This window comes from Diceros bicornis, chromosome 13, assembly GCF_020826845.1.
Source record: "Diceros bicornis minor isolate mBicDic1 chromosome 13, mDicBic1.mat.cur, whole genome shotgun sequence".
NCBI classification, from domain to species: domain Eukaryota; kingdom Metazoa; phylum Chordata; class Mammalia; order Perissodactyla; family Rhinocerotidae; genus Diceros; species Diceros bicornis.
The window spans coordinates 23,317,102-23,330,819 of NC_080752.1; the positions used below are offsets into that span (position 1 = coordinate 23,317,102).

The window sequence follows — 13,718 nt, forward strand, 5'->3', positions numbered from 1 at the left end:
CTCGCCGCCAAGCTCCGCCCGCCGCCTGCGCGGCGGCGCCCTCGGCCCACGGGCCTCATGCATATGCACAAGAGGTGACCCGGCGCCGTCCCCGCGCTGCTGTGGGCGGGGAACGGGGCGGGGCCAGCCGGGGGCCGGTCCGGGCGAGGAGGGGCGGTCTAGGGGCCTGGCCCCCGGCGTGGCCAGGGCGGAGCCGGGCCTGGAGGCGGGTGACGGGCGGACCCGAGGCGGAGAGGGGCGGCCGGGACCCGGGCCTGCAGCTGGGGAGCCGGGGACGGCGGCGGCCATGAGCACCGTGGACCTTGCCCGCGTGGGCGCGTGTGTCCTGAAGCACGCGGTGACCGGGGAGGTGAGGCCGGACGGTGTCCTGGCAGCAGCATCCGGGGCCGGCGGGGGGGGGTCGTGAAGGTCGTTGGGGGTGCAGGCTGGGCGTGCGCGGTGCTGGCCGCGCTGCCTGGGGCGTGCGGCGGGGCTGGGAGCGCGGGCGGTGGTCGGGTAGCGCGGGGTCCGGGGCACAGCGCGGCTGGGGGACGCCGGCGGTGGTCTGGTGGTGCGGGGTCTGGGGCGCGCGGCGAGGTTGGGGGCGCGGGCTGTGGTCGGGTAGCGCGAGGTCCGGGGCACGGCGATGGGGGAGGGCGCGGGCGGTGGTCGGGTGGCGCGGGGCGGAGCCGGGGTGAGGGGTGCGGGCCGTGGTCGGGTGGCGCGGGGCCCGGACGGGCGGCGAGGCTGGGGGAGCGGGGGGTGGTTCCGTGGCGCCCCTCACCCGCCCCTGCGCAGGCCGTGGAGCTGCGGAGCCTGTGGCAGGAGCAGACATGCGTGGTGGCCGGCCTGCGGCGCTTCGGCTGCATGGTGTGTCGCTGGATCGCCCGGGACCTCAGCAGCCTCAAGGGGCTCCTGGACCAGCACGGCGTGCGCTTGGTGGGCGTAGGGCCCGAGGCCCTGGGCCTGCAGGAGTTCCTGGACGGCGGCTACTTCTCGGGAGGTGCCTGCCCTCCCCGCCTCTCCCGGACAGCGCAGCGGCCCTGAGGCCCTTCCACAAGCTCAGGGCATTGGTGGCTCCCCCTTTGCCCAGCCCTGACCCTTCTCTCTCCAGGAGCTGCCTCCATATGCTCCTGTGTCAGCTCTCCTCATCTCTCCCTCCAGCTGAGGCCCTCACCCACATCCCATCCCCCAGCCATGATGTCCCCCCCCCACTGTGGACAGACGGACAGTGTGGCAGGGCCCAGTGGTGACTCTGGTCTGGTCTCAAATCAGGACCAAGAGTTTTTACTGGGTCAGCTGCAAGTCCCCTCTGACCACCGCCTTTGGTCACTCTAGATGAGACCCTGAACTTCACCAGTCCCACTCCCCCTGCTCCTCCTAGGAGTAGCTGGGACCAGAGCCCAGGCTGTGGCTGCCCGTCCCCCACCCCCACTGGGACCCCTCCCCAAGCACCAGGATGTGCCCTCCAGAGCCCTGAGCCCAGTGGCAGAGGAGAGTCCTGCTCCTCCCTTTCCCAGTCACCTTTGGGCCTCAGCTCCTCTAACAGTGGGGACACTCAGCCGTGCTCTGCCCCTCCCAGCCCTGGGTGGGTGAGCTGGGCACCGAGGGTGGACAGAGGACTGGATGCAGGAGGGTGAGCAGGGTGATGGTGGACCTGAGACACACACCTGTGGCCTCTGCTTTCCAGAGCTGTATCTGGACGAGAGCAAGCAGTTCTACAAAGAGCTGGGCTTCAAGCGGTGGGTGTGGGGCGGGGGGGGGGGGGTCCACTGCTCCTTTATTCCTGTTCTTCCTGCTGCCCTCTCCCTAGGCAAGCAGGTTTTGGTGGCATGTACCGCTCTCACCAGCCCTTCTACCATGTTCTCTCTTGGCTGCTGTAGGTTAGGCTTCTCACCCAGGACCTACCCCCAACAGGCAGCAATGCCTAGCCCACCAGAGGGGACTGGGAGCCTAGTGCCCCAGTCAGGGGCCATCCCAGCCACCTTGGGTGCCTGTGCCACAGGCTGGCTGCCTTGCCTGATTGGCAGCACCAGCTGAGCCAGATCCCTGGGCTCACCCAGCGTGGGCCCCAGTGCATGCAGGCCTGCCCGGCCCCTTGGCTGAGTGCCCCGAGGCTCCAGCAGCTGCTCCTGGCTGGGCAGGTGCTTCCATGGGTCAGGCTGGGCTTGTTGCTGGGCCGGCTGCCCTGTGGCCCTTCTGAGCTCCTGGGGAGATGGAAGGCGGGGGTCCTGCTCTGGGAACTGGTCTGTGCATCTTGTGGAGACTGGGGGCAGGTGCTGGGGCTCAGTCTTGCCAAAGACCCTGGACAAGCCAGGTGTGTCTTCACAGGTACAACAGTTTGAGCATCCTGCCGGCCGCCCTGGGGAAGCCCGTGCGTGATGTGGCTGCCAAGGTTTGTGATGGCCAAGATCGTGTGGGACTCAGAGTGGTGGGAGTCCCCTGGGGGAATCCATCTAGGGCTGACTTGGGCCTGCTCCCCTCCCTCCAGGCCAAGGCTCTTGGCATCCAAGGGAACCTGTCTGGAGACCTGCTGCAGAGTGGAGGGCTGCTGGTGATCGCCAAAGGTGGGCTGGGGGAGGGGCACCAGGGGCCAATGCCTGGTCACGTGGGGTGCCAGGGCCACATCCTCAGGTGGGAAGGTCTTGCTGAACTTGGTGACCATGCCCTGAACCCTCCTCCCTCTCTCTGGTTCGTTGATCTCGTCATGGTTCCTTTTCTGATCTAGCCTGGCTCAGAGAGTTGGCTTAGCTGGGTAGGGTGTGGCCAGATCTGCTCACTCAACTCCGTGACTGGGTGGGGTCATGGCTGGCCAGTACACAGGGACACCCTGACCGCCTCCCCGCTGCTGCAGGTGGTGACAAAGTGCTGCTACACTTCGTTCAGAAGTCCCCGGGTGACTACGTCCCCCAGGAGAGCATCCTGAAGGCCCTGGGCATCTCCGCGGAGGTCAGGGCCAGTGCGCCGCCCCAGGTGAGCTCAGCTTCGGGGTGGCACTGCTGGCTAAGAACACCTCCCTGCACCCAGTTCGCCTGGGCTGAATGCTTGGCATGGCCAGATGCTGAGCTGGACCTTGCAGGCTTTAGGTCACTTTGTGCTCACGACAGCCCCAGGATGTCATTGTCACCCCACTTTGCAGAGGAGAAACAGGCTGAGAGCAGTGAGGGGCCAGGGGCAGGGTGACCAGATGGGCAGGCACAGCAGGCCCGCCCCCCCCCCCCCCCCCCCGCCCAGCCACTGAGGGTGGTGGATTCCCTGGGGGCTTCAGGGTGGAGGAGCAGCTGGTCCTCTCATCCTCGGGAGGACTGGGGTTTGTCCTAAGTGACTGTAGCCGGCATTAGCATGGTCTTGGTGGCCACCCTCCTGTGCCCGAGTGGAGGGGAGCGTCCAGCACGTTCCTTCCTCTGCTTGGGCCACAGACTGCCGGTGGGTGGGCCCAGCTGCTCTTGGCCCTGGGGAGTGTGGCCGGCCTGATGGGTCCGTGCTGTCTCTGCAGTGTGACGAGGAAGCATGCACCAGGTGAAGGTCCCAGGCCTGTGAGGATCTGGGAGGCATCTGCTGCCCGGGGCGTGCTGGGAGTCGGATGTGAAGACTCGTTCCGGAATCTCTGGGCTGGAACATTGAATTCTGCCTGGTCTGAGGGCAGCAACAAGCATTAAACTTCGGTTTCTGGGCAGCGCTGGTCTCCATTGCTGTTGATTTCCTCCGGGCCCGTGGGGCAATTGTGGGCCCCGAGGCGTCATCTTCCCCACTAGGAGAATCAGGAGAATCGCTGTCCCCTGGGTTGGGGGTGGGGACGCACTCCTGTAGTCTCTCTGGCACATGAGAGTCAGGGGTCTGAGGACAGGCCCAGGGGTGGGACAGGACAATGGGGCTGGGCTCCATCTGAGAACGAGGGAGCAGGGTCGGGAACCTTCCTGGGCCCCAGATGGAGCCCAGCCTGGAGGGGCCGGGGTCAGCATTCATGTCCAGTGGGAGCTAACTGGGTTTCCAGGAAGGAGAGGGTTTGCTTCCACCCACTGGAGTCTGGTGGACACTCAGAGACGCAAGGAAAGGGCTAGTCTGCTGGGTGGACCTTCACTGATGTGAGAATCGCCGTTTGCACCCTGCTGTGCCCAGCTGGTATGTCCAGCTCCCCCAACACCTTCCCTGAGGGGGAAACAGGACCCTGGAACCTAACAGGTCCAGAGCAGAACTCCCACCCCCAGCCCCTCCAGGGGCTCTGCTCTGAACAGTTCAGATGACCTTCTCAGCACCTCCCTGTACCCCTGGTTCGGGCCTGGATGACCACAGTGGCCTCCTAGCTGCCTCCCTGCATCCCCCCACCCTCTGCCTGCCCCAGCTCTTCTCTCAGTGGTCATTTAAAACCTCCGGGCAGGTGACAATGTCCCTTTGTGGTTTAACCCCTCCATTGGCTTCCAGTGACACAAAACCCCAAATCCAGATTTTGTGCTGAGGTTTCCTGGATCTCTGCCTGCCTCCCCCTCAGCTCCTTCCCGGCTCAGTAGCCCCTACTCCTGTCTGTACCTGTGGTCCCTGGGGGCCAGCATTTGTGGGCATCCTGGTCACTGCTGTGTCTCCAGCACAAGGACCCTGGGGACAGCCAGATGCAGTTGGGGGACAGCCTCTGGGGCGCTGCCAGCGCGACCGCCCCCCCCCCCCCCCCCCCCGGCCCTCCTGGACACACAAGGCAGCCAACTTCTTTAAAGCGTTTACTTAGTTCAAGTCTGAAGCTCATGGACATCTGACGAGGAGGCGCTTTGCAGAGTGGGCGGAAGACAGTGACACGCGTCTACAGGGCTGCGATGGGGCGGCGCAGACCCCTGCGGGCGGGCGTGCGGGGGCACCGGGCCCTGCCGCGCTCACCCCGCGCGTCTGTGTCGGGGCGGCGGCTGCGCCCCAGGCTGCCGGGCGCACGTCAGGGACTCCCCGCCGGCTGCACAGTCTCTGCGCGGACCGGACGCCTCGGGGCGGCGGCTGAGCGTGGGCTGCGCAGCGCGGCTCAGCCTTGGCTACCAGACGCGGCATCGCTCCTGGGGGTGCATGGGGGTGCCCCGGACGCAGTGGAACGCGTCCGCGAAGGCGGCCAGGTTCTGCAGCGAGCCCAGCACCCTGCGGGCGGACGGAGGGGCCTGAAACAGCACCGGCGGGGCCGGGGCAGAGGGCGGGGGGCGGGGGAGCGGGGCTCACTTGCCTGTACTTCAGGGGACTGTGGACGTCAGTCTTGATGGACTGCACGGCGAACTCCGGCCGGTAGGACCCGCACCACACCTGTGGGCGCACGAGGGGCGTGGCTGCGGGGCTGGGGGAGGGGCGGGCCTGGGGTGGCGGGAGGGGCAGTGGTCTTTTCTCTCTCCGGGCACAGAGGAGTCCCACCAGTCCCAGGCTGCTTTTTCATGATGTGGGAGAGGGAAACTGGCAGGTTCCTCCCCTTCCTCCACAGCCACGTATGAATCCTCCCCAGCTCCAACCCCCCGCCCTTCCTTTTCCTCCAGGAAGACTTCCAGGCCTGTTAGTTCTGGTTCTGCTTGGCTTGCCTGCCCACGGTAACCCTGGAGGCACCCCATAGTGTGGGCCCTCCGAAGACATGAGAGGGGAGCTGGTTTCCAGCTGTCGGGGGACAAGTGGTATGGGGACTATGGCTCTTACCTGGGCGTAGTTGATGAAGAACAGCTGGTCGTAGGTCAGATCCAGTCCTGGCAGCTGCTGATCCTTGCCGCCCTCTGCTATCCACTTTAGGTAAGCCTGCGGCACCAAACGGGTGCTGGGCCCAGCCCTGCCCTCCTTCCTGGGGACAGCGCCAGCCTGGCCAGGACTGTGGAGTCCTCAGATCCGGGCAGAATGGAGGTCTGGCTCCACAGCCACCCCTGGTGGAGGTCCTGCCTCTGCAGCTTAAGGCCCTTTGAGCACCCCCAGGGACAGGCACTCACCACCCTAATTACTCAGTGGCCGTCTGACCACCTGCACTGGCTGGGCTCTGTGGGGGCTCCCCGCCCAGGCCGCCCGCCACACGGTGCCCACCTAGAAGGAGTTCTGATGCCCAGTGCTTGAGGCTGCAGGCACAGGGGTGTTGCTGGGGCCGGAGGGTGTGCAGTGACTGGAGACGGCCGGGGCCTCCCCAGAGTGTGGAGGCTCTAGCTAAGGTTGGGGTAAATGTGGGCAGAGTAGCCATGGTGCCCGCCCACCCAGGGCCAGGCTGGCTCCTCCAGGGCACCGCTGCCTCCCCATGCAGATGGAGAAGGGTCGCAGGATACGCCTCCGCTGGGGACGGGGCCGTCCCTACCACACTGAGGACCCACCCCCCCACCTCCTCGAGGGGCCCACCTTGTACGCCTGCCGCACCCCTCCGTTGTCGGCGATGTTCTCCCCGAGTGTGCTGAACCCGTTCACCTGCACACAGGAGACGAGATGGCCGGGCAGCTGGGGCCCTGGCTCCCCTCCCCTCCCCTTCCCCGGGGCCAGGACTGGGGTGTGGTCAGTCCAGGCAGGGGGCTGTGCTGGTGGCGGCTCGCTCACATTCTGCTCGTCCGCCAGGTCCCAGGTGTAGTTCCCGTACTGGTAGATCATGCACTCTGACTGCTCCCGGAAGTGCTGGGCCGAGAAGTTACTCCACCAATCCAGCATGTTGCCATTCTTGTCGAAGTTCCGCCCTGGGCAGGGGCAGAGAGGCTGGTTCTCTCCCGCACGTCCATCTCCCGCACCCCAGGTGTCCTCCTGGGAACCCCAGGATCTAAAGCTCATGTTTGTGAGCAGAGAATGGGCCCTGAAGGGCATCGGCCTGCTCGCAAGAGTTGGCACAGTGTCAGGGGCTGCTCAGGCCCCTGGAGAGGGAGGGCTTCGGTGGTCTTCCCTGTCACCCCAGAGGTTAGGCACCGTGGTTTCATGACCCTTCCTGGTGTCCAAACTCTCTAAACCCCAGGTGAGGGGAGCATATGCCCCTGGGGACCAGGTTGCCCTCAGGAGGTCCCAATGGCTGAGCCCTGGGGGAAAACCAGCTTCCTGGGTTGCAGCTGGAGCCCCTGTGCGTGGTCACAGGCCACTAGAACCAGGCAGGGCGGCCCCGCCCGGCAGTGGGAGGTCCGAGTGTTGGGTCAGCACATCCCTGGGCTAGAGCATGCTGGCTGCTCTGGAATGACACTGAGCCAGGCTCCGTGTCAGGCCAGGACCTGGAGCTTCCCAGGTGTGCCGGGCAGTGCCACTGTTCCCATTTCACAGGCCCGGGGAGGGAGTGGCCAGTTAATGAGGTGAGTGGGTACCAAGCGCTCAGGCTCTCGTGCCCTCTCCTCCATCCCTCTGCCCAGAGCAGGTGTGCTGGACAGGGACCGAGCCTGCCATTCAAGACCTGCTCTGCCACCGTAGCTCCCTGGGGCCCTGGCAAGTCCTTTCCATGCCCTGGGCCTCAGTGTCCCCACAAACCATGAAGGGGTTGGATGGACAGCTCCAGGGCCCCTTCCTGGTGGCCCGACTTGGCCCTCAGTCCCCTTTAAGGGATGCTGCTCAGTGGAGAGGGGAGGGGGTGTGTGACTGGGAGGTGTAGCCCTCACTGCCCAGGCAGCCCCCTACCATTGTCGTCAAAGCCGTGGGTGATCTCGTGCCCAATCACCATTCCAATGCCCCCGAAGTTCAAGGCCTGTGGCTGCTCCTTGCTGAAGAAGGGAGGCTGGAGGATCCCAGCGGGGAACACTGCCCCGGGGTCGGGGTGGGGGACAAAGAATAAGCTGTGAGTGAGCACACCGGTGTGCCAGGACCTCCAGGAGTCCTGCAGTTAATCCCACAGCCGGGGAGGTCGAGGTGATGCCACACAGCCCACTTCATAGGTGAGAAAACTGAGGCTCAGTAGCTCAGAGGGCAGGGCCAGTGAGTGGCAGACCCAAGACTCGAGTCCGGGTTCTTTCCACCATTGCGTGCTGCCTTCCAGAAAAGGGTCTTTGCTGCCCCCACTACCCGCCCCTGAAACCCTCACACCTTGCTCACAGACCACGAGTGAAACTTCCCCACAGGTGGTGTGACGGGGTGAAGTTCCTACAGGTGGGAGAGGTGGCACCTACTCCTCTTCTGAGAACAGGCTAGTGGGGCCCAGGAGGAAGGGGTGGGGGGCCGCTTGTTGCCAGCTCTCCTCTGGCACTGGAGGGATTGGGGTGGGCGGGGAGAGGTGAACATACCAATCTGGTTTCGGTTTGGGGAGTAGAACGCGTTAACCACGGCGGCCCCGATGATCCAGCTGTGATAGACAAGCCACTCACTTGGAGCCCAAGTCTCCTGGAGCCCTGCCTCCTGACCAGATGGCCAGAGCCCACCATGACACCCCATGCCATAGTGGCCATGGGACCAGTGCGGCCGACGACCAGGCAGGGTCCTGGCCAGTCCAAAGATCTGGCTGTTTCCTGGGGCTCCTGCAGCAGAGGGCGCAGGGCCCTGAGTCAGAGCCAGCCGCCCTCCCCAGCTGGCGCGGCCCCCAGCCCACTCACAGGTTCTGGTCCACCTTCTCCCGAAGCTTCTTCAGGCTCCGCTGGGCGCTGGCCTTGAGGTTCTGCAGACCGTTCTCAAAGTACAGGTCCTCCGAGAAGTTCAGCTACAGGAGAGGGGTGGTCACTGCCAGGCATGCAGGTGGGATCTGCAAGGGGCCCGGGGCAGGCGGGGCGGGGGGGAGGTCAGGGTGCTGGGCAAGGGCCTCGGAACTCGGATGTGGCCAGCAGGCTCTGAGTGCAGGTGGACTTGGGGGGCAACCCTGGCTCTGCCTGTTTATGTGACTGAGCAAGTTCCTTAGTCCCTCTGGGCCTCAATTTCCCCATCCATAACAGGGTAACGCTAGAGCCTCCCCAGCGCAGGTGAGGTAGTGACAGGCTGAGTTAGTGACAGAGCACCACCCCCAGGTAATCGAGAGCTCGTGGTCCGTGGGGGCTGGTTCAGGGGAAGATCGGGTTGGGGTGGGGGGCTCTTGCAGGGCCCCTGGCCGGTGGGGGCGCACATTGGAATACTCCTCGTCCAGGTGCTTGTTCCTCTCCTGCAGGAGGTAGTCGGGGTACCCAATCTGCTCCCGCATGCTCATGGCCTGGGGGAAGAGGAGTGGCTGGTCCGCGCTCACCCCACCGTGGGTAAGGGGCTAAGGGCTCTGCCCCCCACCATATGGGTAAGGGGCTACGGGACTCGGCCCCTCCTTGCAGGCTGTGGGAGGTTTAACAAGGATGGGACACGGAAGAGCTCTGCCCAGGCCGACTTGCAGACCTGACAGCCAGCCAGGGTTCTGGTGGGGCGAGGACTAGGAGGAGTCGCTTGGCTGCCATTTGTCATGCTGGCCCAGAGGGGCCTCTGGTGAGTCCTGGCACCCTGCTCCCCAAGGCCATGGCTACCCCACCCGTTCCTGGGGCTGCTGGGGGTCTCCCAGGCTTGGCTTCCGGTCTCGCTCTGCCTACAGCCCCTTCCTGAACGGGCCGCCCCCTCCACCTCGTCCTCGTCTCTAACGTAGGTGATGATTCATGGTCACCCTGTGCCCCCACCCTGGGGCTGCCCTCTCCTGGAGGGAGGCCCTGACTGTGGGACTCCAGCCGTCTGCCCACCTTCTCCTTGGCCTTCTTCCTGGACGCCTCGTCCATCCAGCCCAGCTCATTCAGGGTCTCCACGAAGACTGCCCGCACCTTGTCGATGAGCTCTCTGACCTGGGGAGAGTGTGTGGCCCTTGTGCCTGGGTGTCCAGCACTGGGGTCTCTGCAGGGGCCTGGACAAAGCGCTGCTCTGGCTGTGGGGCTCTCCAGGTGTGGTGTGGGGAATGACCCCCCCAGACAGGGTCCCCACTGCTGCCTGCCGGCCCCTGGACTCACAACTTGTGCAACTCACACCTTTCCCAGGTGGGCCTGCAGAATCGACGGTGGCGGTCCATGGCTGGCTGGGGGCCAGAGGCCGCGGCAGCTCCCACCGCCTGATGGTGCACTGGGGCAAACGTGTGTCCCCCCCGCCTGTACCACAGAGCACACACGTGCTGCTGGGGGGTGAGTGGGGCCCCCTCACTGGGTTCCCAGAGTCACAGTGGGGGGCGGTGGCCATGTGACCTGCCGGCATCACTGCTGGGAGGTTGCACCTGGCCCCTGGCGCGGGCCACAAACAGGGTCGCCTGACCACATCAGAGCACAGAGCACCCACCATGTTCTTGCTGTCTCCGGGGAAAGCCTCCTTGACGTAGAGGGAGCCCACGGCGCTCTCCATGTTGCTGTTGACGTAGCTGACACACTCCCGCCAGCGCACCTCCTCCACTGTCGTGCCGTACAGCGCCTGTGTGGCCAGGCACTCCTTCATGCCACTGCATTTACCCATCTACTTCCCACCAAGCCTCGTGTGGGGCCCTGGGTTTATGAGGGGAGCAGATACCCCTGGTCCTCTGCCTTGGGGCGTGTGGCAGCCGGCAGGGGACATGGGATGATCTCAGACTCGCCTCTGAACGCTGGCCATGGTGTGGGGAGGACGGAGCGTGCAGTTTAGAAGGGTGTGGGCCTTTACCCTGGGGTGGTGGTGGGGGCTTTACTCGGCCCCTAGTTCCTCCTTGTCCTCTGTCCTCAACACCTTGGCCTGGCTGTCTGGCCAGACTCTGCCCTCAAGGACTCCAGCCCCACCGTCAAAGCACAGGCTGGTATTGGCCCCAGAGCAGGCCCTGGGGGCCACGTCTAGCTTGGCCACCAGCCACCAGCTCTCTAGGCCCCGGTTTCCTACTTCCAAAGCGGCGATGAGAATGTCTGCCGATCTGCACCCTCGGGACGCAGGGGCACGAGGTGGAAACGTGTCCCCATTAGATTCCTGGCCCCAAATCTTGGCCAGCCCAGCGTCCGGCCAGACGTTCCTGGGCTGTGGGGTTTCCTGCCCCCTAAGTATTCAGCAAGACTCGTTCCGGGACTCAGCTCCCTCCTGACGCTTGGCTAATAGTGTCTCCAACCCAACATGCCAGAGCGGGAGCCCTGACCTGCCCCGGCCCGCTCTACCCATTTCCCTGTCACAGTAGAGGGCCTCCGCACATCCCATTGCTCTGGTGAAGACCTCAGAGTCCCCCTGACTCCTGGTCCCTCGTCCCCCGTATCTGTGTGGATACCTTCATCTACTGCCAATGCCGTGGTCCAACCCATCACTCCTGCCTCCACTCTGAGCCTCTCACCCAGAACACTGACAATGACAATGTTCTGGTCACTGTCCCAGAACAGCCACTAGGACCACAGGGCTTGCCGGTGGGTCTCCTGCCTCTACTCTGACAGTGCCCTCCAGCAATCAGAGTGACCACATGAGCAGGACGTCAGACTGGTTTCCGCTCTTGACACCCAGCAGCTGTCAGCGCTCATCGAATCCGTGCCCTGGTCTGGCCCACGATTGCTGGCCACTACCTCCCTCCCAGACCTCATCTCCTTCGTTTCCCCCACGTGGCCCTGGGGTCCCTGACTCGGGACCTCTGCACTAGCTGTTTCTGCTCTCTGGGAATCTGCCCTGTCTCTTCATGTCTGGGTCATTCCTGCTGTAAGGTCTCAGGGGCACCTCCATGGAGAGGCTCTCCCTGCCCTCATTGCTGCCCCTCACGTCCTCCTTGTTGGTTTTGAAACAGCAGATCTCAGGTTTGTTGACTGCTTATTGTCTGGCTGCCCCAAGAGGGCTGGTGCCTCGTGGGCCTCGTTCCTGGCTCTGACCCCAGCGTGGACCTCGGTGCCGGCCCCCAGCGGGCGCTCAGTATCATAAACGAAGAACGAGTGCCCGGCCAGGCGTGGGCGGGGGCGGGGGCAGGCGCTACCTCTGGGTCGCGGCTCACCTTGCGGTAGTTTGCGCGTGCATCCTTGAATCGCTGGCTTAGGCTGCTGATGCGGTCCAGCACCAGGCGCCAGACCAGGTAGTTCTGCAGGGTCCTGCGGCCAGGGCGGGGGCGGGGGCGGGGGCGGAACAGGAGTGGTGTTTGCCCAGGGGGGGATATGGCTTGTGGGCCCTTGGCCAGCAGGTTCTACCCAAGCAGGGAGTTCAGGGTGGTGGAGAAACTCCAAGAGAGCCCCCTAGATACAGCCTGTCCGCCCCTGGGAGTTTGAGATGCCCAAGGAGGGGTTCACATCTCCCCTCCCCTCGATGTAAGCCTCCATCACCACTAAAATTTAACCCCCTCCTGCCCCTCAGACCTCAGAGCAAATGATCTATGGGGTCCTCTCCTGAGAGGAGGAGCTGATGGGGACGGGGTGAGACCAGGGGCAAAGACACTGAGGCCTCTTGGGATGTTCCCTCGGCCCCACCTGGCTGAGTAGATGTCAATGATGTCTTCAAGATGTTGGAGGTAGGGGATGCCGTAGACCACCACTTCTTCATCTGGCAGCAGCTTGATTTTGACAGAGGACAGCACAGATTGTATGAAGACAGTCCAGTTAAATCCCTGGGGAAGGAGGGAGTGGGGAGAAAGAGGGAGAGACAGAGAGGTAGACAGTCCTGGGCATCCAAGAAACCCAGCCCGCACCAAAGAACGTTCAAGAAACGAGAGAGTTGCCGCAGATAATCAGAGTCGGGAAAAGGTGGGTGACATTACTGCAGAGCCTATGGACTGGAAAGATAAGAGTTATGCCAATATATTTGAAAGCCTAAGTGTAATGGAAAAATTCCTGGAAAAACAGAATTTAGCAAAAATGACAGAAGAAGAAATAGAAAATATAAGTAGTTTTATGTGTAATAAACTGAGCCTTTAATATAAAATATTCCCACATAGAAATTTCCAGTGGATACTATCTGACATTTAAGAACTGCCAATCTTACTTAAACTTTCCAGAGAAGAGAAAAAGCAACAACTTTTTTCAACTTGATTTATGAGGCCAAGAATAACCTTAGTACCAAAATAAGGATATTACAAGAAGAGAAAATAAGAGGCCAGTCTCATTTATGATTATCAAAAAAAAAAAATTCTAAGCAAAATCTTAGCAATTGGATACCTATATAAAATGGATAATACATCACAGCCAAATTAGATTTACTCAAGGAATTCAAGTTTGGTGTCACATTTGAAAATCAAAGCAATGTAATACACTATGATAACTGAATAAAGGAGGAAAATCACATGATAATTTCAATAGATACAGAAAGACGTTTAATAAAATTTGCTATCTATTCATGATAAAAACTCTCAGCAGACTAGAACTAGAAGATAAATTCCATAATCTGATAAATGGCATCTACAAAACATTTGCAAAATCTCTACAGCAAACATGAAATTTAATGGTGAAATGTTGCAAGCTTTACTTCTGAGATCAGGAAGGAAAGGAGATGTCTACTGTCATGACTTCAACATTAGGCTGAACGTCCTAGCCACTTCAATAAGACAAGAAAACCAAATAAAATCAGTAAGTGTTGAAAGGGAAGAAATAAAAACTGTTATTTTTCACGAAGGACATGATTTTGTGTGCATGAAATCTGAAAGGATCTACAGATAAAGTATTAGCACTAATACATGCATTGAGTCAAGTTGTTGTATACAAGGTCAGTATTTCTGTATGCTAGCAACAAATAAGAGGATAAATTACAAAATGATACTATTTACAATAATGTAAAAAACCAAACACGTTAAGAATAAATCTAATGAAAAATATGTAAGGCTTTGAAATAAAAAACTATAAAACTTATTGAGAGAAATGAAAGAAAACATAAAGATATGGAAGTGCGTATCAGGGTCATGGATCAGAAGACTCAACATTGTAAAGAGGTTGATCTTCCCCAAACTGATACTTAGATTGAAGCAATCCCTATCA

The 13,718-nt window shown here is 61.4% G+C and overlaps 2 protein-coding genes across 2 annotated transcripts in view; one reads left to right on the plus strand and one right to left on the minus strand.

Annotated features, from left to right (window-relative positions):
• The first annotated feature begins 210 nt into the window (after positions 1-210).
• On the plus strand, positions 211-3,655 carry PRXL2B (peroxiredoxin like 2B). Its single transcript, XM_058552699.1, has 7 exons — positions 211-349; positions 778-982; positions 1,670-1,721; positions 2,311-2,374; positions 2,471-2,546; positions 2,834-2,952; positions 3,476-3,655. The coding sequence occupies exons 1-7, from the start codon at positions 287-289 to the stop codon at positions 3,500-3,502; spliced, it is 606 nt and encodes a 201-aa protein (XP_058408682.1). The 5' UTR covers positions 211-286; the 3' UTR covers positions 3,503-3,655.
• A 1,316-nt stretch (positions 3,656-4,971) lies between these two features.
• MMEL1 (membrane metalloendopeptidase like 1) overlaps positions 4,972-13,718 on the minus strand; it is a 34,529-nt gene continuing 25,782 nt past the window's right edge. Inside the window, exons 11-23 of the mRNA XM_058552005.1 lie at positions 12,222-12,358; positions 11,756-11,849; positions 10,117-10,245; positions 9,537-9,635; positions 8,948-9,031; positions 8,448-8,551; positions 8,142-8,200; positions 7,543-7,662; positions 6,496-6,629; positions 6,304-6,369; positions 5,629-5,724; positions 5,174-5,250; positions 4,972-5,091 (exon numbers count right to left, since the gene is read on the minus strand). Of these exons, the coding sequence (XP_058407988.1) occupies positions 4,992-5,091; positions 5,174-5,250; positions 5,629-5,724; positions 6,304-6,369; positions 6,496-6,629; positions 7,543-7,662; positions 8,142-8,200; positions 8,448-8,551; positions 8,948-9,031; positions 9,537-9,635; positions 10,117-10,245; positions 11,756-11,849; positions 12,222-12,358 (1,299 nt within the window). The 3' untranslated portion in view covers positions 4,972-4,991. The remainder of the gene's footprint in view (positions 5,092-5,173; positions 5,251-5,628; positions 5,725-6,303; positions 6,370-6,495; positions 6,630-7,542; positions 7,663-8,141; positions 8,201-8,447; positions 8,552-8,947; positions 9,032-9,536; positions 9,636-10,116; positions 10,246-11,755; positions 11,850-12,221; positions 12,359-13,718) is intronic.

Excerpts from the sequence above, each read along its gene's own strand:
- PRXL2B (XM_058552699.1), top strand. The coding sequence starts at position 287 with ATGAGCACCGTGGACCTTGCCCGCGTGGGCGCGTGTGTCCTGAAGCAC. Across the intron at positions 350-777 it reads AGCACGCGGTGACCGGGGAG|GCCGTGGAGCTGCGGAGCCT; the intron begins GTGAGGCCGGAC and ends GCCCCTGCGCAG. Across the intron at positions 2,547-2,833 it reads GCTGCTGGTGATCGCCAAAG|GTGGTGACAAAGTGCTGCTA; the intron begins GTGGGCTGGGGG and ends CCGCTGCTGCAG.